This window comes from Schistocerca cancellata, chromosome 3, assembly GCF_023864275.1.
Source record: "Schistocerca cancellata isolate TAMUIC-IGC-003103 chromosome 3, iqSchCanc2.1, whole genome shotgun sequence".
Taxonomy (NCBI): domain Eukaryota; kingdom Metazoa; phylum Arthropoda; class Insecta; order Orthoptera; family Acrididae; genus Schistocerca; species Schistocerca cancellata.
The window spans coordinates 501,957,782-501,984,019 of NC_064628.1; the positions used below are offsets into that span (position 1 = coordinate 501,957,782).

The window sequence follows — 26,238 nt, forward strand, 5'->3', positions numbered from 1 at the left end:
CACATTCAATGTTCTTAAGGTTACTGAAAACTGTGAAGGAGTCCAACAGTGCTCTATACATTTCCTTCCTCCTCACTAATTCAGCTTCCAAGTTGTCGAGTACTGGGAAAATTTTTGCCTTCCAGTCAGAAAAATTTCTTCCGAGCCCGCTTCTTCGCCATTATGAAGCTTGCGTTTTCGTGATCTTTTATAGGTGCATTCAAAGTCTATATCAGTCACAATCTCCATGGATTTATTTTCATAATAGTCGAACATGCCACGAATAGATGCAATAAATCCTACAAGTGAGTCATGTAATTCATGCACTATTTTAGTATCAATATGTACATTTTGCAATTTCAGATTTACACTATTAAATTTCTGGAGTATGTCCTTTCAAACTTTCATCATGAATAATGTTTCTAGTCTGCTGAGTTGATTCAATAAAGCTGAAGCCTCATTTCGCACCAAGTGGTTTTTCACACGTATTATTGGCAATATGTGTGAGGGCATTGACAACGCCCGCCCAGTTTTCGTATGGACTTACACACGCGTCCTCTCTTGCTGCCCAACGTGTTTTTGATAAACTTTTTACCGTTTTGCTTCCCGGTTTCATGAAACAAAGAAGTTTATCCCAGTGCTGTGTAGAAGCAGAGAAAAAATTATAAAGGTTTTGCACTACATTGAAAAATGAACATGCTTCCCGACAACAGCTAGCAGCACTAGTGCCGACTAAATTCAACGAATGTGCTGCTCAAGGCACATATTGCGCTTTCGGATTTCGTTCTTTAATGCGTGCCTGCAAACCAGTGTACATTCCTGACACATTGCTTGCGTTGTCATGTGACTGGCCCTTACAGTCAGTAATATCAATGGAATTTGTAGACGGCCTCAGCTAAGTTTTCGTACTTGTGTCCCAGGTTTGTTAAAAACAGAAGCAACCGATCAACAGGTTCGCCATTCTCGTTCACATATCTTAATATGAAAGATAGTTGATCAATATGTGAAATGTCCGCATTAGAACCTACTATTGTAGAGAAATATTTGGCCTGTTTTATTTCACTTATGATAATTCTTTTTATTCGTTCAGGTAGAAGCCCTATTATTTCATCGCAGATTGATGAAGACAGATAACTTGCATGTCTCTGCCCAGGATTTCCATAACGTTCAATGTGCTCTGCCAGAAAAGCATAAAACTCGGCTATAAGTTCAAGAGACATCATAAATTGACCATTATGCAATGAATTGAATCTTTCAACGTGTCCACGTAGGGGAATTCTATGGCTTCTTCACTACTGCAAACACCCTTTTCAACACACTGCACCAGTACATTTCCTCTTGTCTCAACGTATGACTCTAAATGGTTACCTATTGTTCCAAGTGACTTTTTTCTTTTTAAGAGTGATAACTCAGAATTTTTGTAGTCAAGTGAATTCTCATGATGAGATAAAATATTAGTAATATTTTTCCAATTTGCAGTACCGTTAATAGCAATCGCCGTCTTACCTCCCAACAATTTACATTGTGCACAAAAAAAAAAAACATCACAGGTGCTACAGGAGTATACTAGAAAATCACGAAAAATTGATTCACCATTTAAAAGTTAACGGTAAAAAATATTTTGGCCCAAATATCTCGTTTCATCGCCTATTGATCTTCTTGACTTAGAAAAATCACCGTTACCATTTTGATTAATGCCACGTTGTAAGAAAATGTCGATTGTTGATTCATTGACACACCATTCTGCAGGATCATCATTAACGAGGTTATTTCTTTTTGTAATGTCTGACTCCACACTTAGTTTTTCGTGAAATTAGGAACAATTTGCTTTTCTTCATTTTAACTTTTGTTTCGTCTGTATTTACTTCTTTTACAACAGCTGCAGTGTCAGAAATATCATCCGTACTATTTGAACTCGAAGTCGAACCAGCATCATTTTCTACGAAAAATTTATCTACTCTGCCAAGCGTTTTTAGAACATTGTCTTCTCGTTCTCGCCTTCCCTTCGATAATTTCCGAAATGACGCCCCCACTTAATTGTGCACATTTGCTTTTTTCACTGTTATTCATGATAAGGCACTTCCAAAATTGTCAACAAACAGTCAAAACAAAAGAAAAAAAACTGTGAAAGGAAAGAAAGAAAGCTGTATCCAGTTCCAATCGTACTACTACGCACATGAGCACAAAGCTTTTTACTTTAAACACGGCACACGAGCACAAAGATTTTTTTCCATTACGACGTAACTGTGCTATGAAAGAACGACAATGCAGAAAAATTTAATTTCACTGTCGCTTGTTTCTCTGTTGTCAGTGAACAGTAGAAGTACACCTGGCGGCTGGAATTCGTCTCGTAAAGAAGACGGGACAGTCCTTTTTGGCTTCTGTTTCCCGTGTCGCCGGAATTTTACCTGGGACGCAAAAATGTTCTCTATATTCTTGACACTGCCTTTCTAATTTAAAAAGCAAAATATTTTTGCAATTTCTTGCAGTAAGGTGTGCTGGTTCGACTCTTATCCCACTTATTCTTACAACATTTTAGCAGTTTCTGTGGGCAGAGAAGACAGACTACAAAGATTAAGAAGTCTTATTGGCAGTTGACGTGGTGTGTTGTTATTTGTGTGAACACTGCTGTTATGTCTACACGCAAATGCTCATTTTGTTCCAACATAAAATAAAAATAACCTTTCCTCGAAGAAACAAAGCTTGGTTAAGAAGTTTAATATAACATTTGCAATGCCACGTATTCGATTGTACAGAGTGGGAACTTTGACATCGTGCAGGCTGCAGCATAATAAATGAGACAAACGAAAGCCGGTTTCTTCTTCTTTTTTCGCCAAAAAAGTAACTAAGTAAATAAATAAAATTAAGCTGTTGTGAAGTGTATTTTCACAGGGAAAATATGGTAGGGTTAAGTAGAAGCCGACAATATTCTCGGAATAATAACGTTTCAAACACTGTATTTATGTTCTTTTCGTATAAACATGTGTAAATGTAAAACATTCCCAGTATCAGTTAAACGCGTGTCATTAAATCAAAGCTCAGATATTGAAGACCACAGAGCTTTCACGTTAATTACAGTAATTAAGGGTTGACTTGATACTTCCCCGTAATTTCTACAAGAAATTTAAGTAGAGTCGGGTTTTACATACTGAGCCCCACACATGTTACAGTATTTAAGAAACTGCTGATTAGTTTATCACAACTTTTCAGTGGTCCCGGTATTTTCACAGGGAAAATATGGTAGGGTTAAGTAGAAGCCGACAATATTCTCGGAATAATAACGTTTCAAACACTGTATTGTACATTGCTGTCCTGACAGCTTACTTTAAAATATTTTGAACAATCATGAAGATGATTCCAGACAGAAACCCAATGTTAAATTTCCAAGCAAACTATGTATATTTCCAAGCTTGTATTGTCGAATTTCATTCTTAAGGCTCATTTAAACTAGCAAGTTGTTGAACAATATTAAAATTTTTTGTCGTTTGTAAGCGCAGTTATCCGCCACTGGTGACGTTATAAACAAACTGGTCTCTTGTTGAGAGAAATGTGTTCGTCACCAGTGTGAGAATGTTGAGAAATAAATATGTAAACATGAAGTATAAAGATGTATGTAGACTAGTAATAAAGCTTATTTTATTTAGAAAGCTTTAAGAGTTCTCACATAAAAATTCGGAGGTATTACTTTTCAGCAAGCCCTCGCAGTTTGGTGCAAGAATAAATCAAAAACCTGAATTTCTGGTGATCTTTGTTAACAATGTGAACCTAATAATACTGTATTGTGTTCGTAGTAATGTACGGCAGTGTCATGGGCGTCCCCAGAAATTTATCCATGGGGATTGGGGGAAGGAGGCGGGGCAATACTCTAAAATTTGGATTTTTCATATAAATGAATTGGGTAGTTTCGAGACCACTAATGCTACAAGAACTAAATTTTATTCAGTTGTAAACTGCTAGTTGTTAATTTTCCCCCGAAAAGCTGGCAGGGCCCCAGACAGTATGGTCCCCGTAACACACGATATACTGTATGAATAAACCAGCCCTAAGCATCTGGCGAAAGCTGTATAGGAAGGCATATCCCTATCGCTAGACTGTTGTGTGTTTTGTGAATTCTCGGAGCGCCATCACAAATTGACGATTACAGTTTTATAAATTCCAATGTGGAATAATAGTTACAGTATCATTTCGTACATTGTGTAAAAAATCAACGTTTAACGTCGCACAATCTCCAGAGTGTATCATAGCTTAGGGTTACTACCATCCGTCCGCCAAAAGGAGAACACGTCCTCTTTGTATTTTGGTTGTGTCGGCAAGCATTTTTAAATTTCGTAAAATTTCTGGCATTTTGCCCTATATGAATTTCATATTTAAATTGTTCCGATTGATTTTTATTAGTTTTATTTAATTTCGCTCCTGTCACGAACATACTCTCTGATTAATAATAAATCATTTCAATTTCGAGCGCTTATGATCTTATACGTAGGAATCCTTGAAGCATGAAAGAAACGTCTCCAAGCGGTACGTAATTAACGCCAATGACCGGATTCAGTATTGGACAGGTGGAGTCAATATGAGTAAGAAGAAAAATTTTATTGTCATCTTTCCTTCTATTGGCTATTATTCTCAGTAAATAACAGATTTCTCGATCAAAAATGCAGAAACACATTAGCAATGATCACTAAACTCTGTACCTATTGCGATGAAATTTTTATATGAAACTTCCTGGCAGATTAAAACTGTGTGCCCGACCTAGACTCGAACTCGGGACCTTTGCCTTTCGCGGGCAAGTGCTCTACAATCTGAGCTACCGAAGCACGACTCACACCCGGTCCTCACAGCTTTACTTCTGCCAGTATCTCGTCTCCTACCTTCCAAACTTTACAGAAGCTCTCCTGCGAACCTTGCAGAACTAGCACTCCTGAAAGAAAGGCAAAGGACCCGAGTTCGAGTATCGGTCGGGCAGACAGTTTTAATCTGCCAGGAAGTTTCATATCAGCGCACACTCCGCTGCAGAGTGAAAATCTCATTCTGGAAAATTTTATATGCCTGCAATTACTAACTGAAATCAGTTAAAATGTCTCTAGAACCGCCGAATTTTCCAGTTTAACTCTGCAAGAAACAACCTCATTGCTTCCTACCAAAGAGTTTCACGGTGACAGATATAAATGTACACAGCTCCATCTGTCACTGAGGTTCTTGATTAAAACCAGGTTCATTTTTTTCTTTGTTAAAACCAGGTACATTTTTTCCTTTAAAGCAGATATGCTAATAATTATTTTAATACTTGAAGCTGTTTTTAAAAGGTCCACTTTTGAGAAGTGGTCCTCATTTTCTTAATAAACATCCTATTAAAAAATTCGTCTCTTGTAACCCAGTCGTGACTTCATCGCATCACTCCCACCTGAGGAGAGTAGTTGACAATATGTCTGCTAATTGAACGCGACCTATAACATCTGAGTAAAATCGAGCTTGCTAACAATGTCGACGAGATCACGGCAGTGTGTTTCTGATGGCATATAACAACCCAAAACCGACGACTCCCCCTTGCTAACAGCACGCTACCAGAATGAGGGCTCTTGCGGTTGCACAAACTTGTCGAGTAGATCCTTAATGACATTACTTGCTCTAGTGAATCAATTTTCAATTGGCAGCAGTTCGTGGTAAAATGTGAGTATAACACAGACTCCAAAAAGTCACAGATTCCAATTGTCACCCAGGCATTTTGATGTGAGTTGGTGTCCTCATTTCATGACAAAGACTTCCGTCCTGCGCTTCAGTTACATCAACACTGAGTGTAAACAGTTGCTTTATGACCTTGAGCACCACTTAATCGGCGTCATGATTCTCAATAACGATGAATTTTGCAGGATGATAAACCATACCTAATTGGGCTACGATTTTCGTGGATTACAGATTGTATTGAAAAAACATAAATAAAAAAAGCTACGAGTCAGATGCGTTGGACAAACTACATTCACTTAAACCATGACCAGTATCGAAAAAATTCTTCCATCTCCTCAACATTCGATGTGAATATTTCATGCTTTTGGCGCCCATTTTAGTGGCACAAGGCGCTCTGTTCGCATATCAACATGAATAATTTAACCGTCTAAACACGAATAGGGAATTTTTTGAGATGATCGTTAGTTAAGGGAATGAAGTTCATAAGACGCATACGAATTATTCTTTTCAATACGATCTGTATTTCTGAACTGTTACGGAGTTGCTTCGTACGCTATAATTTCTTTCCACATTGCCTTTAAGAGTATCTCGCCAAATGATTTCATACACACCGACAGCTATTCTCCATAAACCAACATGAAGTATTTAGCAGAGAGTAATTTTCACTGTATAATTGCATTGGAGTTCTTCCTTGTTATTTGCTGATGAGGGCTGGCGTTGGCCTAATTGTTTCGTTCTAAGCAATTCTACAACGAAGCGCGAAAGAAACTGGTAAAGGCATACGTTTTCAAATACAGATATATGTAAACAGGCAGAATATGGCGCTGTGGTCGGCAACGTCTATATAAAACAAGTGTCTGGCGCAGTTGTTAGGTCGGTTACTGCTGCTACAATGACGGGTTATCAAGACTTAAGTAAATTTGAACGTAGTGTTATAGTCGGCGCACGAGCGATGGGACACAGCATCTCCGAGGTGACGATGAGTGGGGATTTTCCCAGATGACCATTTCACAACTGTACCGAGAATATCAGGAATCTGGTAAAACATCAAATCTCCGACATCGCTGCGGCCGGAAAAACATCCTGCAAGAACGGGACCAACGACGACTGAAGAGAACCGTTCACGTGACAGAAGTGCAACCCTTCCGCAAATTGCTGCAGATTTCAGTGCTGGGGCGTCAACAAGTGTCAGCGTGATAACCATTCGACGAAACATCATCGATACGGGCTTTCAGAGCCGAAGGCCCATTCGTCTACCCTTGATGACTGTACGGCACAAAGCTTTACGTCTCGCCTGGGCCCTTCAACACCGACACTGGACTGTTGATGACCGGAAACATGTTGCCTCGTCAGACGAGCCTAGTTTCAAATTGTATCGAGCGGACGGACGTGTACGAGTATGGAGACAACCTCATTAATCCATGGGCCCTGCATCTCAGCAGGGGACCGTTCAAGGTGGTGGAGGCTCTGTAAAGGTGTGGGGCGTGTGCAGTTGGAGTGATGTGAGACTCCTGATACGTCTAGATACGACTCTGACAGGTAACACGTACGTAATCATCCTGTATGATCACCTGCATTCATTCATGTCCAGTGTGCATTCTGACAGACTTGGGCAATTCCAGCAGGATAATGCGACACCGCACACGTCCAGAATTGCTACAGAGTGGCTTCAGGAACATCCTTCTGAGTTTAAACACTTCCGCTGCCCACCAAACTCCCCAGACGTGAACATTACTGCGCATATCTGGGATGCCTTGCAACGTGCTGTTCAGAAGAAATCTCCACCCTCTAGTACTCTTACCGAATTATGGAAAGCCCTGCAGGATTGATGGTGTCAATTCTCTCCAGCACTACTTCAGACATTAGTCGAGTCCATGCAACGTTTTGTTGCGGCACTTCTGCGTGCTCGCAGGGGCCCTACATGATATTTGGCAGGAGTATCAGTTTCTTTGGCTCTTTAGTGCAGTAGCCTAATTTGAATTTCACTGCGTATTATGTTCGCACATAGCGCCCTGAAAAACTGGATTTGGAATTTTCTAAATAGCTTTTTGTAAGTTATTGTCAGTCTTCGAGCGTCTGCTGGCTGAGAAGTCTGCAAGACAAAATCAAGCCTGTCACCACTGTAGTCACTGTCCAGCCTCCTTCGAATATGGTGTGTAGCGTTGCCCCTATCCCACACCTTTAAAAACCATATTCCATTTAAAAAAACAAAAGATTTGTAAGACACTTCCTTCGCATAAGTGTATCAAAAGGTCAAAGGCTGCCATTTGATTTACTGTCCACATTTATGTTGTACATGGTCTCCCCAAATCTCTTAAGAGATGCTTCCAATGAAAGGAATATGGGACATGGCCTATTTCGTTGGCATTCTTTTCAGTCTTCAGTGACATATTCGTCCATGAGACTTTAAACTCTTATCTTCCTTTCCTCGTCTTTCACTGCCCATACGTCTAAGCTATTTGTATGGAATGTTCATTTCAGTTGTCAGTTATTAATCTTGTTTACTTTTTAGGTTGGGTGAAGTGGTATCAGTTATGTAGCAGAGCAATTAAGGCTAGAATATCTACTGGAGGATGCAGCCTCTGTAACTTTTGCAAACGAGAAACTGTTTTTTTTTTTATCCGGCATTTATTAAATTACATATTATACTTATTCCAGCATATGGTTATATGTGTTTTATACTGTATTTTTATCTTGGACGAACTAGAAAAGTTTGGGATCAGTTTGAACACTAAAGTAGTGTATTGTTTGCCGTGTTGTGCAACTGTGCGTGTTTTCATTTTCCTCGTTTTTAATGAATAATAATATGCTCACTTGTATACGGTGTATTTTACATTGTGTTTGGTTTCTCTGCATAATACTTTTTAAGGTCTATTTTAGGATTTATATAGGCTAAGTGAAGTGCTGAAAGAGCCTCTTTTAGGCTCCTAAACCGCACTTTATACGAGATAAAACTTAGTAGTTAACTTATGTGTATCTGACGACGTTTAAGTGCACGCGCAACGATAAAAGGCCAACTTAGTCGCGAGTACGAAGTGTTACCCTCGCAGATGCGGTCTAGCGAGGAGACGAAGTAGTCGTCGCAGACAATGGCGAGCCCCAGGAAGGTATAAACGGCGACGATGATGTGCAGGATGAGGCCGCCGTCCTTGCGCGCGGCAGGCCCCATCAGCGGCCGCGGGAACTGCTGGATGGCCGGCGGCGTGCAGTTCCGCGCGCGCGCGCGCCGCGGCGCCACCGTCGTCGTCGCCGGCACGGTCGCCTTGCCCGTCGTCGTGGGCGCAGGCGCCGTCGCCTTTGTCGCCGCGTCCGAGTGCGTCAGTGGCGGCGCCGGTTGCGTCGTGAGCTGCAACACAGTAAACGTAGGCAATGAACAGAGTTCTCAAACATCAGGGAAGGGTCGTAAGAATAATAACCAAAGCGAGTAAACGAGTTCATTGTAAAGATCTGTCCAAATCACTGAGGCTTTTGTTGTTGTGGTCTTCGGTCCTGAGACTGGTTTGATGCAGCTCTCCATGCTACCCTATCCTGTGAAAGTTTCTTCATCTCGCAGTACCTACTGCAGCCTACATCCTTCTGAATCTGCTTAGTGTATTCATCTCTTGGTCTCCCTCTACGATTTTTACCCTCCACACTGCCCTCCAACACTAAATTGGTGATCCCTCGATGTCTCAGAACATGTCCTACCAACCGATCCCTTCTTCTCGTCAAGTTGTGCCACAAGCTCCTCTTCTCCCCAATTATATTCAATACCTCCTCATTAGTTATGTGATCTACCCATTTAATCTTCAGCATTCTTCTGTAGCACCACATTTCGAAAGCTTCTATTCTCTTCTTGTCTTAACTATTTATCGTCCACGTTTCACTTCCATACATAGCTGCACTCCATACAAATACTTTCAGAAACGACTTCCTGACATTTAAATCAATACTCGATGTTAACAAATTTCTCTTCTTCAGAAACGCTTTCCTTGCCATTGCCAGTCTACATTTTATATCCTCTCTGCTTCGACCATCATCAGTTATTTTGCTCCCCAAATAGCAAAACACCTTTGCTACTTTAAGTATCTCATTTCCTAATCTAATTCCTTCAGCATCACACGACTTAATTCGACTACATTCCGTTATCCTCGTTTTGCTTTTGTTGAGGTTTATCTTATACCCTCCGTTCAACTGCTCTACCAGGTTCTTTGCTGTCTCTGACAGAATTACAATGTCATCGGCGAACCTCAAAGTTTTTTTTTCTCCGTGGATTTTAATACCTACTCCAAATTTTTCTTTTGTTTCCTTTACTGCTTGCTCAATATACAGATTGAATAACATCGGGGATAAGGGTACATTTACCAATGAATTGTACGGATCAAAAATAACTTTCGTAATTACTGCACAAAAAGCTAACTTATCTAAAAAAGACATAAAAAGAACATGTTAAGCAAGATATTTTATATAGTGAAGATTACTTAAATAAGACCGAGTAGAGTTTGGCAAAAAATGACACAAATAAATAACAGCAACAATAAAAAATTTATCATTTTGCTTAACACTTTCACAGTATTTTTTCCCTTCATATTTTTCTTCCCTTCTGTATTTCTTTTCATTTTTTCCTTTTCTGGAAAACCTTACCCTAAAACTATGCAATGTTTAATACAAACACTTTATCCTCTCGCTGAGCTCAATATCTTACTTGAAAAAAAAAAAATGGAAATGAAGTCCCATGCTTCTTTACAGAGCGTAGGGGAACGATGTGGGAGACCCGCACCGCCTTACTAGGCAAGGTCCTAATGGAGGTGGTTTGCCGTCGCCTTCCACCGACCGTAATGGGGATGAATGATGATGATGAAGACGACACAACAACACCCAGTCATCTCGAGGCAGGAAATATCCCTGACCCCGCCGGGGATCGAACCCGGGACCCTGTGCTCGGGAAGCGAGAACGCTACCGCGAGACCACGAGGGCGGACAATATCTTACTTACTACAGTGTTTTTCAAGCTAGCAAATGGGAAGATGTGATACACAAAATGAGAACCAAACATCGTCGCTATGGTTCTGACGTCAGACGACAGTGTGTGTTGCGTCACTTTGTGAAACAATGTGTGTATAATCAATAGTGAGTACTGTGTACAGTTACTGGGACTGGGAAACGAACAGAGTAGCACTAGCCTTTTGTATTATTAATGCTTCTTTGTAAAAAAGTGTTGTACACTAGGGATAAACTGAAAGAAGAGGCGCTGTTTTAAACAGATTGGTCACGTATTATAGAATGTGGAGGCTTTATCGGGCTATCCTGTATTAAGTTTTCCGTGGTTTCCCTAAATTATTTCAGGCAAATGACGAGATGGTTCCCACTAATAAGGCCACAGCCGACTACCTGTTCCAAGACATTTAAGTATGTAAATAACTATATATACTGTATGAAACACGTTATTTTTGTTGTTCTTCAACTGTAATACCAAGATATGTCTCATATCTTTGTAAAAGTTATCTATAATAAAACTACGGCTATTGAAAATAGCATTGCATTTCTAACGACCTCTTCGTCTACGGGCCGTTAGGTGTGTCTCGAATGGTCAGAATTACCGAGTACTACAGTTTACTATTTTACTGAAGTCCTTCCTAGCCTATTCAGTAAAATTTTGTTATAATATTGTGTAATATTTAGTCTGGTTTGAATCGTTGGAAGATCAAGACGTTGTTACTGTGCTAACTAGTCTGCTTTGTTGTAAGTGGAAGAAGAAAAGGTGGATGAAAATTTGGTATAAGGAGCGTCAAAAATTCTCTCAAGAAATCGTGTATTGACAGCTGAGGTTGACCGACATAAATAAATTTTTAAATATTTTTTTCCACACAGCCACATGAGCATTTCAAAAAGACTTCACCAGTTTCGACCAGTTTGTGCTTCAGACGAAAGACATATGCCGCATGCGGTTGCCGGAAAAATAAAAATAAAACTAACTAAATCACAATCACTTCATTTCTAAGGCAGTGTGTAATTTTTTCCAAAGGTAAATGATTTTACGCGAATACCATTGTGCTCACTGAGCGCCGTCATCTGCAAGAAAACTCATCTCCTCGAAACATCGAAATGTTGGTTCTCTACGTATTTCGTCAGTGCCTGCGTCATTTCCCTTGTCTATTATTCGTTTAACATTCTGCAATTCGTTCTTAAACGATGAAATTTTTTAAAAAGATTTTTACTATTTGCTATAGGGTATTTCTCTTTCTATGTAATGAGCAACACGTATCTGTCTAATTCTGTTTGTCTTTCATCCGCTCTAAGAACCTACAATGGCGGCAATGTTTCCACATTTCGATGCAATCTGATATGAATGATCTCTCTTCTTGTTCAGAACTCATTTCAATAAGATAACATGGGTAGCGAACATAAAGAACAACAGAGACTATACTTCAACGAAATACATATGAGCCTGGCAAGCATATTGTCAATGCTGCCCACTGACGGCACAATATTTATTAGCTCACGGAACGTACAAACAAAGTTTTTGATCTGCTTAATATTATTCTGGGACCTTTCGATTTAAACCACACATCCCGATACCCTGAGCAATACATTGATAGTCTAGGGCAATGAGTCCCAATCTGAGGGTGTATGTGTCTATTGTGTATTGAACCGGGGACCTCGAAACGACAGAGAGGATTCGTCCCGCCATAGCCCTCAGTGGTTCACAACCACACAACAGGCCACAGCAGTCCACCCACCCCACCGCCGTCCCACACTGAACTGTGTGGTTCGGCTCCCAGTGGACACTCCCCCTCCCCCGCCGGGAACGTCTCATACCAGACGAGTGTAACTCCAAATGTTTGCATGGTAGAGTAATTATGTGTACGCGTACGTGGAGACAGTGTTTGTGCAGCAATCGCCGGAATAAGGGGAACCAGCCCGCATTCGCCGAGGCACTTGGAAAACCGCCTTAAAAACCATCCACAGGCTGGCCGGCACACAGGACCTCGACACTAATCCGCCGGGCAGACTTGTGCTGGGGACCGGTACGCCTTCCCGCTCGGGAAGCAGCGCGTTAGCCCACGCGACTAGCCTGGTGGGCTGACCTGAGGGTAAAATTACCCCTTCGAGATGTAAAGTATAATTTTATGAGAGGTAAAACCAGAAGGATTCAATTGTGTTTCAGTCAGGAAATTAACTTACTTTTAAAAGGTAATTACTACTATTAATTCACTACAGCATGCTTGTGAGGGGGCGATCGACCCAGGGGTAAGCCGGTTCGGATTCTGGTGGTGGAAAAAATTTTCGCTGCCCATATTTGATCGGCAAGAGGAGGAGAGGTGGTGACGTAAAGTACCTGATCACCAGTCTTTGCGCCAACGTTCTTGGCTAAAATTCAAACCTCTCTGCAGTGTCTCATGAAGTAAAAACATATAACACTGTTGGTGATGGTCCGTCCGTCGGATGGGGACGTTAAGCTTGGCGCCACCACGAGGAGTAGGGTATGTGCTGGCACCGGGTTTCACGCTTTCCCTTCTCTCATCATCATCATCATCATCATCATCATCATCATCATCATAAAACACAAACATTACACACCATGCCACACACACGCACACACACACACACACACACACACACACACACACACACACACACACAAATACATACATATAATGTTACAGATATTGTAATGGAACACGGTGTAAATACATAAGCAAGAAAAAATTATTATTAATATTCCAGAAGATATAATCTTGAGCACTTAAATTACCAATAATTACGTTTCTTTCTAAAATACTACCTTTAACACGTCACACAACGTGGCGGAGGTTACAGCTCGTGAAACGAATGTATGAACATCATCATCTTGACGTAGTCCACCCATTACACACATACTAAGTACTTTTTAGTATGCTTACACACACATCAGATATACGTAAACACATCACGAAAATATCTCCTCCCAACTGCAGGTAGTTCCCGCAATAGACCAGAAATTACGAAATAAGGTACACTGCCAGACAAAAGGGAAAGAGTAAACGAAATGAAACTTTACGGGTTGAAAGCGATCCGATCTTACTTGAGTGATTACGAGATAGTGTCAAATTTACGAAGAACTTGGCAGTATGAGCCTACTTACGAGTATGACGTTGTACCTCCTGTGGCCTGGATGCACCCACTTATCTGGTTGAGAAGAATCACATAAAGCCATAGTATCCTCTCCTGAGGCAAAATGGCCCACAGCTGTTGTAACTTGGCTTTATATTACGGATACTGTTACTGGGGCAGAGTTGATGTCGCAGAGTTTTTTTGGGGACAAATATGGAGATCTTGCTGGCCACACGAGTACCCCAACATCATGCAGACAGTCAGTAGAGACACGTGCCATATATGGACGAGCATTGTCCTGTTAGAAAATGGCACAACGATACTCTGGCACGAGAGCTAACACACGAGGATGCAGGATGTCCAGGACATAGTGTTGTGACATAAGAGTCTCATTTATCATTATCAGATGTGAACTCAAGTCGTAGCCAATGGGTCCACACACCCTGATGCCAGGCGTCACGCCACAGTATCCATCCAGAACATTGAAAGAGTGGGATGTCTCGCAGGGTCAGTGTAACGCTCGCTGATGACAGTCATCTGTGCCAATAAAGAACCACTGTTTATCACTGGACACAACGTGACTCCATTCATCAGAAGTCCATCCTTTCCAATTACAGCATCACTTCAAATGCAGGTGTTAGGGGCACGCTGTACCTGGGACGGTAATTCTCAACTCTGGCTGCTGCTAGTCCCTGCCCATGGTGTGGGATGACACAGTATGTTGCAGGCAACCCATTACTTGTTCTCAGATGGGAGGCGCAGATGTAAAGGGGTTAACATGTGTTTGGTGCACAATATGGCGATCCTCCATTGTGGTGGTCGTATGTGGTTGACCAAAGTCTCGATGATGGGTATGCCTGCCCTCACATTCCCATGCAGTACAACATCGAGCCACTGTCACATCCGAATGTACCAGAAATCCGGAAATTGCACGATTCGGTAGGCTCGCAAATAGAAACTCGCAATGAAGTCCCTTTCAAACTCTGTCATGTTCCAGGTTCCGATAACTCTGTTTCACACATGTAGATGGCGTCTATGTGCCCTTGACAGTGATCACTCAACATCTGGAACCGTTCCTCCACCTTTATACCATACCAGGCTCAGTAACAAAAGTGAATACGATGAACACTAATGCACTCTGATTAACCTTCTACCAGCCACTGAACATCTGGAGCCATTAACCCCCTTATACACTGTACCACACTGGTAACAAAAGTGAACATGAAGAACACTAATGCACTCTGATTAACCTTCTACCAGTCACTGAACATCTGGAGCCGTTCACCCCCCTTATACAATGTACCAAGCTTGGTAACAAAAGTGAACACGAAGAACACTAATGCACTCTGATTAACCTTCTACCAGACACCGAACATCTGGAGCCGTTAACCCCCCTTATACACTGTACCACACTTGGTAACAAAAGTGAACACGAAGAACACTAATGCACTCTGATTAACCTTCTACCAGACACCGAACATCTGGAGCCGTTAACCCCCCTTATACACTGTACCACACTTGGTAACAAAAGTGAACATGAAGAACACTAATGCACTCTGATTAACCTTCTACCAGCCACTGAACATCTGGAGCCGTTAACCCCCCTTATACACTGTACCACACTTGGTAACAAAAGGGAACACGAAGAACACTAATGCACTCTGATTAACCTTCTACCAGTCACTGAACATCAGGAGCCTTTAACCACCCTTATAGACTGTACCACACTTGGTAACAAAAGTGAACACGAAGAACACTAATGCACTCTGATTAACCTTCTACCAGCCACTGAACATCTGGAGCCATTAACTCCCCTTATACACTGTACCACACTTGGTAACAAAAGTGAACATGAAGAACACTAATGCACTCTGATTAACCTTCTACCAGACACCGAACATCTGGAGCCGTTAACCCCCCTTATACACTGTACCACACTTGGTAACAAAAGGGAACACGAAGAACACTAATGCACTCTGATTAACCTTCTACCAGTCACTGAACATCAGGAGCCTTTAACCACCCTTATAGACTGTACCACACTTGGTAACAAAAGTGAACACGAAGAACACTAATGCACTCTGATTAACCTTCTACCAGCCACTGAACATCTGGAGCAATTAACTCCCCTTATACACTGTACCACACTTGCTAACAAAAGTGAACATGAAGAACACTAACGCACTCTGATTAACCTTCTACCAGTCACCGAACACCTGGAGCCATTAACCCCCCTTATACACTGTACCACACTTGGTAACAAAAGTGAACACGAAGAACACTAATGAACTCTGATTAACCTTCTACCAGACACCGAACATCTGGAGCCGTTAACCCCCCTTATACACTGTACCACACTTGGTAACAAAAGTGAACACGAAGAACACTAATGAACTCTGATTAACCTTCTACCAGACACCGAACATCTGGAGCCGTTAACCCCCCTTATACACTGTACCACACTTGGTAACAAAAGGGAACACGAAGAACACTAATGCACTCTGATTAACCTTCTACCAGTCACTGAACATCAGGAGCCTTTAACCACCCTTATAGACTGTACCACACTTGGTAACAAAAGTGAACACGAAGAACACTAATGCACTCTGATTAACCTTCTACCAGCTACTGAACATCTGGAGCCATTAACTCCCCTTATACACTGTACCACACTTGGTAACAAAAGTGAACATGAAGAACACTAATGCACTCTGATTAACCTTCTACCAGACACCGAACATCTGGAGCCGTTAACCCCCCTTATACACTGTACCACACTTGGTAACAAAAGTGAACACGAAGAACACTAATGCACTCTGATTAACCTTCTACCAGACACCGAACATCTGGAGCCGTTAACCCCCCTTATACACTGTACCACACTTGGTAACAAAAGTGAACACGAAGAACACTAATGCACTCTGATTAACCTTCTACCAGTCACTGAACATCAGGAGCCTTTAACCCCCCTTATACAATGTACCACACTTGGTAACAAAAGTGAACACGAAGAACACTAATGCACTCTGATTAACCTTCTACCAGTCACTGAACATCTGGAGCCGTTCACCCCCCTTATACACTGTACCAAGCTTGGTAACAAAAGGGAACACGAAGAACACTAATGCACTCTGATTAACCTTCTACCAGTCACTGAACATCAGGAGCCTTTAACCACCCTTATAGACTGTACCGCACTTGGTAACAAAAGTGAACACGAAGAACACTAATGCACTCTGATTAACCTTCTAGCAGTCACTGAGGTTTGCAATTCTAAACATTTAAATATTCGAAAACGGTGTGGAGTTTCATGTCCCACCATGTCTTCTGGATGCTTCACTTTCTTTAGCAGTTTTGAGTGGTGCAGCGAACCGGCAGAGCGTCTCACCTCGTCGGCGTGGGCCAACGCCGGCGTGGTGGTGGCGTGCGCGCCGCGCGAGCTGGTGTGAGCCGCCACCAGCACCAGCAGCGACACCAGCGCGGCGCACCACTGCGGCCGCCACCGCCGCCTCCGCGTTCGCGTCCTCGTCATCGCCGCCGCCGCCGCCGTCTGCAACACGACAACCACCACCAGATTAGCCACACTCCAGGCTCAAGTTTTGTGGTCTACTCAGGTTCCGGACATCTTTCTCAGTATCAGGGAGCGACTGAGTACGAAACGTGTCATTGACAGCTAGGTCACTGTTCATTTCTTGATCGGCCACGAGCCATTCCCCACGCGTTTGCTGCGTGGAAACCTCGGTCAGAGGGCTGACTGTGCCTGTGGAGAGAGAGGGGGCCCTCGAACATGTACTTCTATACTGTGACTCTTGGGTGCAGCAGAGGCGACTAACACTATGGCTTACACAGCAGACTTTGTGGAATGGTGTCAACGACTGTGCAGACAATATCTAGAGGAATATTTAGGGCGCTACACCTTCCAGCGACGAGAGCTCAGGTAGCAACGAGCACAGGAGACGACTGACTCCACAGACACGACTGTTGAGAGAGAGAGACAAGTAGTTGTGGTAGCAGATCAGCAGACAGCAGCACAGGCGAAGATGTAATAACATCGAATAAGGACTAAATCGAAAGCACTGATATAGGCTAGGTGATACACCGGAATTGCTAGCTATTAACGCAGATGGATCCTGTAGCACTAGGCATGGATCAATATTGATCACTTCATTATACGAGGCAACATATCATACACACACGGTACAGATCGTAAAAACACGTACACTTCTTTATTTTTATTTATTTATTTATTGTTCCGTGGGACCAAATTAAGGAGAAGTCTCCAGGGTGATGGAACGAGTCAATACATGAAATTATAACACGATATTAGAAACAGATAAAATGAAATATATATAAAAAAACATATTCAGGTGACAAGTCGTAAGTTTAAATAAAGAAAATCAACAATATAACACTGGAATTTGCTTAATTTTTTAGCTCTTCCAGGAGCTCCTCGACAGAATAGAAGGAGTGAGCCATGAGGAAACACTTCAGTTTAGACTTAAAAGAGTTTGGGCTACTGCTAAGATTTTTGAGTTCTTGTGGTAGCTTATTGAAAATGGATGCAGCAGAATATTGCACTCCTTTCTGCACAAGAGTCAAGGAAGTGCATTCCACATGCAGATTGGATTTCTGCCTAGTATTAACTGAGTGAAAGCTGCTAACTCTTGGGAATAGGCTAATATTGATAACTACAAACGACATTAAAGAAAATATATACTGTGAGGGCAATGTCAGAATTCCCTGATTATTGAACAGGGGTCGACAAGAGGTTCTCGAACTTACACCACATATAGCTCGAACAGCCCGTTTTTGAGCCAAAAATACCCTTTTTGAATCAGAAGAATTACCCCAAAAAATAATACCATACGACATAAGCGTATGAAAATATGCGAAGTAGACTACTTTTCGTGTTGAAGTGTCACTTATTTCAGATACTGTTCTAATGGTAAATAAAGCGGCATTTAGTTTCTGAACAAGATCCTGGACATGGGCTTTCCACAACAGCTTACTATCTATCCGAACGCCTAGGAACTTGAACTGTTCCGTCTCGCTTATAATATGCCCATTCTGTCTGATCAAAATATCTGTTCTTGTTGAATTGTGAGTTAGAAACTGTAAAAACTGAGTCTTACTGTGATTTAGCATCAAATTATTTTCCACAAGCCACGAACTTATTTCATGAACTACATTATTTGATACTGTTTCAATATTACGTACAAGATCCTTCACTATCAAGCTGGTATCATCAGCAAACAGAAATATTTTTGAATCACCTGTAATATTAGAAGGCATATCATTTATATAAATAAGAAACAGCAGTGGCCCTAGCACCAACCCTTGGGGAACGCCCCACTTAACAGTGCCCCATTGGGACTGAACATCACTACCACTCTCAATATTGCGGAGAATTACCTTCTGCGTTCTGTTCTTAAAGTAAGAGGCGAACCAATTGTAAGCTACTCCCCTTACTCCATAATGGTCCAACTCCTGCAGTAATATTTTGTGGTCAACACAGTCAAAAGCCTTCGTTAAACCAAAGAAAACGCCTAGCATTCGCAACCTTTTATTTAATCTTTCCAAAACCTCACAGAGAAAAGAGAATATAGCATTTTCAGTTGTTAAACCATTTCTAAAACCAAACTGAACATTTGACAGCAAATTACGTGAATTTAAATGCTCCAGTAACCTTGTATATACAGCCTTCTCGATAACTTTAGCAAACACCGATGGCATAGAAATAGGTCTAAAATTGTCAACATTATCAATGTCTCCCTTTTTATAAAGTGGCTTCACTACCGAGAGTCAGGAAACCGACCACTCCTAAAGGAAAAGTTACAGATATGGCTAAGTACTGGGCCAACATACATAGAACGATACTTAAGTATTCTGCTAGATACCCCGTCATATCCATGAGAGTTCTTGGTCTTTAGTGATTTAATTATTAACTCAATCTCCCTCTTGTCAGTATCATGGAGGAGCATTTCAGGTAACAGTCTCGGAACACTTTTTTCTAAGAGCGCTATATGACTCCCTGTTGGGACTAGGTTTCTATTTAGTTCACCTGCTATATTCAGAAAGTGACTATTAAATACTGTACATATAAGCGACTTATCAGTAACACGGACATTCCCACTACGCACTGATTCTATATCCTCGACCTGTCTCTGCAGACCAGCCACTTCCTTTACGACGACCATATGGTTTTAATTTTATCCTGAGACTTAGCTATTCTATCTGCATACCACATACTTTTTGCCTTCCTAATAACATTTTTAAGCACCTTACCATACTGTTTGTAATGGGCTGCTGCATTTAGATTTTGACTGTTTCTAACCTTTTGATATAATTGCCACTTTGTTCTACAAGATATTCTTATCCCTCTAGTCAGCCACCCAGGCTGCCTGTTTGTGCTAGTACCCTGTTTTGAACGTTCTAACGGAAAGCAACTTTCAAAGAGCACGAGAAAAGTCTTGAGAAAAACATTAGATTTATCGTCTACTGTATCAGCGCTATAAACATCTTGCACTCTTGTTCCTTGATAAGGTTTACAAAGGTCTCTACAGCAACTGGATTAGCTTTCCTAAACAGCTGATGACTATATTTAACACGTGTTGCAGCACAAAAATCTTTTAGAGTTAAAATTTGCGCATCATGATCTGGAAGGCCATTCATGTTTTTGCTAACAGAATGCCCTTCTAGTAATGAGGAATGAACAAAAATGTTGTCTATGGTTGTTCTACTGTTCCCTTGCACTCCCGTTGGAAATAATACGGTTTGCATAAGATTATATGAATTAAGGAGGTCTACCAGCATCCTCTTCCTTGCACAATCACTTATACAATTAATATTGAAGTCACCACATTAACTTTTTGTATTTCCTATAAAGTGAACCAAGAACCTCCTCTAGCTTTAGCAAAAATGTTCTGAAATCGGAGTCTGGGGATCTATAAATAACAACAGTTAGAAGTTTAGCTCCGTTAAATTTAACCACACCTGCACAACATTCAAACACCTTTTCAGTGCAGTACTTTGAAACATCAATTGACTCAAATGGGATGCCGTTTTTCATATACATGGCTACTCCCCCACACCGCAAAGAGCTCCTCGAAAAGCTGCCAGCCAACCTGTATCCTGGTCAAGGAAGCCTCTGAATTATCTCCTTATTTAAGAAGTGTTCAGATATACCAATAATTTCATAGTCAACATCTATAAGCAGTTCACTAACTTTATCTCTAATACCTTGTATATTTTGATGAAATATACTAATTCCCTCATTACTCGGATACCTAAGCTTTGTCAAAAGCGGTTCCTTTGTTAGAGAGACTTCCCTTAAGCATTATAAAAACTATTCATAGGATCATAACTAAAAGCGATTAGGGATGTTCACCGGAATGACATAAAAACAAGTGTACATTGAGATTAATATTAGACAAATGTTGAAATAGAAGACAGCACATGCTGCCGTGTAAAGTAAACGAAATGTTGAACCCAACCTAGACGTAGTATCACACAGTCTGAGGACGAGACGCTCAAAGGACTGCTGAGGCCCTCGTCATCGTCTGCGAGTAGTAGTAGATAGGTCGGTAGCCGCCCAAGAGCGAGAGGTTTATTATACTTCTGAAGTACTCCCTCTTGGAAAGAATCTGCGGTGGCATTCTATAAATCTAAATTCTTTCCTCTATTTCGTTTTTCCTATATCCTTAATACATAAATTCTTAATTTTGTCAGTTCCTTTTCCGAATTAGATTTAAGTTTCAAATATATAAAATTGCAACTGTTAAAATAGTAATAAACCAAACGAGCACCATTTTATGTTCATGTGATATTTAATACTGTGAAAACACGACGTGTTTTAATCACTAAGTCGCAACGGCATGCCCCGGAAAAATTTTTCTGGCACTCCCAAACTGCGAGATTCGCGTATGCGAGGGGGGAGAAGGGGTAATCTCCACGCGACTCGTGTTTACGTTTCGTGACTTTGCTGTTTTTCTATCCCGCCAAATAATAATAATAAAAAAGCGGATTTGGGTAACTGGATCTATCAAGTGAATTAAATGGTTCAAATGGCTCTAAGCACTATGGGACTTAACATTTGAGGTCATCAGTCCCCTAGACTTAGAACTACTTAAACCTAACTTACCTAAGGACATCACACACATCTACGCCCGAGGCCGGATTCGAACCTGCGACCGTAGCAGCTGCGCAGTTCCGGACTGAAGCGCCTAGAACCACTCGGCCACAGCGACCGGTTGTGAATTAAAATACGTTTACATAATCACAGAAGACTAAACTAATATGTTACCAGTTTCACTTTACTGATTTTATTTTGTTTCCACGTTATTAGCAAATCAAGCATTAACCGTGTTGCAGTACAAGAAGTTATTTTTGTTGTTTTCTAAGGAAATTCGACTTCTTAAACAGTCAAAATAAACTATTGTTTTCCGCAGAGGCATGCAATTTACTTGAAACTAAGTGTTTCATTTCATACTATCGACTAGTTTCAACTGTTCGCTCAGTTTCTAGTGTACATTTTCATTTTCTTGTACGTACGGCATTACGCCAAACATGAGATAATATGTTACCGGTACTCTAAGATAATTGTCACCACGAATACCACAGTGAAAAGTTTAATACCAGGTACTTTCAGTGTAAATCTGGACATAAGAATGCTCTATTTGAGCTGAATTACGCATTTTAGTAAGGTTTACGAAATTACGACGGGCTTGGAGTATTCTCTGCTGTCCCGTTTATTTAATGACATACTGTAAGCTCTCTTAATGCTATGTGTGTACGAAGACACGTAAATATTCACTTAAAGAGGAATAACAATGAACAGGCAAATTTGATCAGTAGTACTGACTACAATGTTTTACTTCAAATATGGTCCTTTTGAAACAAATGAGCCTTCCGTAAAACACCATGTTTTGCGTTCACAAGACATGGTTCAACACTAGTCTCGTACATCCTCTAGGTTTGACGTTAATTTGTTTGCTTTCGTCTTAGATTTACAGAATGCCATTCTTTGGTAAATTGTAGTAATTGCCCATGTCGCTTTTTATATATTCCTAGAGCAGAATACAAACTGCGAGTTGTACAGTTTCTTGGCTTCATAGATAACCTTGTTAATTGTTTATACAGTTTGAAATCGTGATGAAATAACTTATTGTCCTTAGTTCTGGTGTATACGAGTAACTGTTTATTTTTTGCAAGAAATGTATTCTTTCTTACTAGATTTTTGCAGCGCTTTGTAGATTTAAACCTGACTGGAAATGATGCATAACTGTATTGCAGAGTACGAAAAAACAATTTTGTGTTAAAGTCACCACACAGCAAAATACTGGGGTACTTTGTGCTGTAAAGTTTAGTTTTGAAATGAATATTGTGCCAAGAAATGCTTCCTTATTGCATCCTTTATCTGGATAGGATATGATGAAACAGTTGCCAGTTGCCCTAAGTATAACAACTCCGTACGTCCCCCCTGAACAATATGCCACATTGCTGCTCATGGTCATATGATGTCCCAGTACGCACTAAATACCAAACAGAAATGCGAGGGAAAGCATTTGAACAGAGCAAACACCGAGCACGGGATCCGTACCACGTACCATTGTAGCTGCGCATGAGCAGTAGCACGTGTTTTCTGGCGCTTCGTAGTAGCCCTCTGGCAATGCTCAAACGAGCCTTTGAATTAGTAGGAAGCATTCAGAGAAAATGCAATGCATCTGTAAAGGTAATCATATGCAAGACCCTAGTGTGACCTATTAGTGTTATTCCAGTCTTTGAAGTCCGTATCATAAAACTCAAAGACGTGCCGCTAGCATCGTAACAGGCTGGTATAGCCCATACGAAAGTGTAACAGAAAAGCTCAGGAAACTTCTATTAGAGTCCCTGGAAGAGAGGTGAGCTATCTGCATCCTCTACACCTCCCACCACCTCGATCCCCCTCACCCCCTGGTTGCTCCTCTCCTCTTCAATCCACGCACTCTCCCACGACTTTACTGTTGTGTCCCCCCTACCCTCCATCTCTACACCCTTCATCTCTTTTCCCAAGGTGGCTTCCGTCAACTCCCCCTCCTGGATGATGCCCTCTGTCCCTCCATTTATCCTGTAGTGGACTGACCCGACAGCCAATCCACTATGACTTGTAGCCGAATAGCACGCGTTAAGCTCACGCAGACTGGCGTGAGGTCTGGAACAGTTAAGGGACTTGCTAGTAGCAAATAAAGTACGTAGTTGAAGTAATACGTAACTTTATTCCATAATTGGTGAACATCGATCTGACGGTACAGGCTTTATAATCTCAATATAAACTGGTAATGGCGCCTTGCTAAGTCGTAGCAATTGATGTAGCTGAAGGCTATGCTAACTATCGTCCCGGCAAATGAGAGCGTATTTGTCAGTGTAGCTTCGCTAGCAAAGTCGGCTGTCCAACTGGGACGAGTGCTAGGACGTCTCACTAGACCTGCCGTGTGGCGGCGCTCGGTCTGCAATCACTGACAGTGGCGACACGCGGGTCCGACGTATACTGGCGGACCGCGGCCGATTTAAAGGCTACCACCTAGCAAGTGTGGTGTCTGGCAGTGACGCCACATATCCCTCCTATCAACTCTGATCCTCACGCCCCCTCTTTTCCTCTGTCCTTTCCCCGGGCTCCCTCTTCCCCCCCCCTTCCATCCTGTTTTCTCCCAACCTAACCTCTCTGCCTCCCCTTCCCCCCCCCCCCCCCGAGTCCTATTATATACCCCTCCTCTGTCTTTCCCCACTCCCTGTCGCGTCTGCCCAGCACCCGCCCCCCTCTTATGAGTCCTCGTCCTCCATCGGTTCCTTTCCCCCCTCCCCCCATTCGTTTTTTCCTCTCCTTCCTCCCCTTTCCTTTCCCATCATCTGTCCACGTTCCCCCCATCTGCCCTCGGCTGTGATATATCGTATTTGTGCCAATTTTTTGTGCAGTGTTCAAGTGAATGTTCAGTATTGTTGGTCTTTCCAAATTGTTGCGAACAGAAACCATGCTGTTGCTGGGTGTAAATTTTATATCTCCTGCGAACAGAAACCAGACTGTCGCCGTGTTTTTTTTTTAATTGTCTGTCTATTCTTCTATCTGTCTGCTTCGTATGTATTTTATTAGCATCATCAACCCTTTGTTCTATGTTTTAAGTTCCACAATTTTCCACCGTTTTACCATTAAAATCACCGTTTTGATCGCCTGCTTTTATTATTTGTTATCTTCATCTTTTTGAAACAAAATTCTGTAGGCTGAAGAGCGGCGTACTAAGCTGCTGCCAGCCCGCCCCCTTCGGGGGGAATCGAAACTCAATAAAGAAAAAAAAAAGAAAAAGAGGCGACATTGTTTTCGCGAGAGCCTGTTGGGTAAATTTAGAGAAGCTGTGTTTGAAGGTGACTGTGCGACGGTTATGCTGCCACCAATGTATGTCTTGCGTATCCGTCGGGATGTCCGAGCACGTTAAAAGCGCCGCTTCCGGGATACGGGGAGACGAGCTTGCCCCGGATAGAACGACGATGGCTGGCGACCCGACCAGCCTGGACTTGAGCTTCAAACGGTTTGCCACATCCAGATACGTAAATACCAGGCTGGTACGCACGTCCCACGCTAGACAAATATTTAGAAAACTTTCTCACACTTGAACTTCGAATTACTCTAGACGCAAATAGGTCGGACGCACTGATTCCTCTCCGTGGCATCAGGAAGGCCATCCGGCCACCAATTACCGCTAACATTTGCTTCAATCCACATAACGATGGCGACCCCCGTACGAAAAACAGGATAAGACGGAGGAACAAGAACAAGAAGAATACACATCCCGCGTAGGGATTACGAGAAAAAGATGAGAGAGATTAGGGTGCCTACAAAGGCATATAGACAGTCTCCTCCACTGAATACGCGATGGGATTAGGACTGAAAACTGATAATGTTGATATTATATGCTCTTCGCCATGCCCTGTACAGTGGCTTATGGGACTATTTCTGTAGATTTTGATAAAGAGTGATCAGGACTTGTCCTTCTAGAAACATTGGTACTTACTTCAACAGCACTTCAAAAAGAGAAAGCTGTTTCTATCGATCCTACCAGCTAGAGATGATTTCGTAGTGCTGTAGTAGTCAGAAATTTTATTCTACATCTACTACCAATTATGTAGTGACTGATTTAACTACGTTAAGGCTCTGCGTGGTGAAACGAATTAAATACCTTACATTTATTACTTGTAAGGTAACAGCAAGTAAGTGCAGCATCTGTAGTTCTATGATACTGAAACATTAGGTATACTATCTGCAGAAAATGTAAATAGAACACATTGCAATTGTTTTATTTTTATAAAAATGTTCTGTCGTGGACCACAGCTAGTTAATCTAGTTACCTTTTACAAAACATAATTACAAACCATTAATATCTTTCCATCACTACGATTAAGATAACAAAAAATGTTCATTATATTAAGAAAAGGTCTCTAACGGTCATTGTTGCTGCATTTTAGATAGTGTTCCCT

At 41.6% G+C, this 26,238-nt stretch overlaps 1 protein-coding gene and 1 long non-coding RNA gene across 2 annotated transcripts in view; both read right to left on the minus strand.

Annotated features, from left to right (window-relative positions):
* Positions 1-8,856, minus strand: part of LOC126175273 (probable sodium/potassium/calcium exchanger CG1090) — a 93,659-nt gene extending 84,803 nt beyond the window's left edge. The window contains exon 1 of the mRNA XM_049921926.1: positions 8,704-8,856. Within this exon, the coding sequence (XP_049777883.1) occupies positions 8,704-8,830 (127 nt within the window). The 5' untranslated portion in view covers positions 8,831-8,856. The remainder of the gene's footprint in view (positions 1-8,703) is intronic.
* An 8,333-nt stretch (positions 8,857-17,189) lies between these two features.
* Positions 17,190-26,238, minus strand: part of LOC126175274 (uncharacterized) — a 438,323-nt gene continuing 429,274 nt past the window's right edge. Inside the window, exon 3 of the long non-coding RNA XR_007535547.1 lies at positions 17,190-17,284. This is a non-coding gene — a long non-coding RNA (uncharacterized LOC126175274). The remainder of the gene's footprint in view (positions 17,285-26,238) is intronic.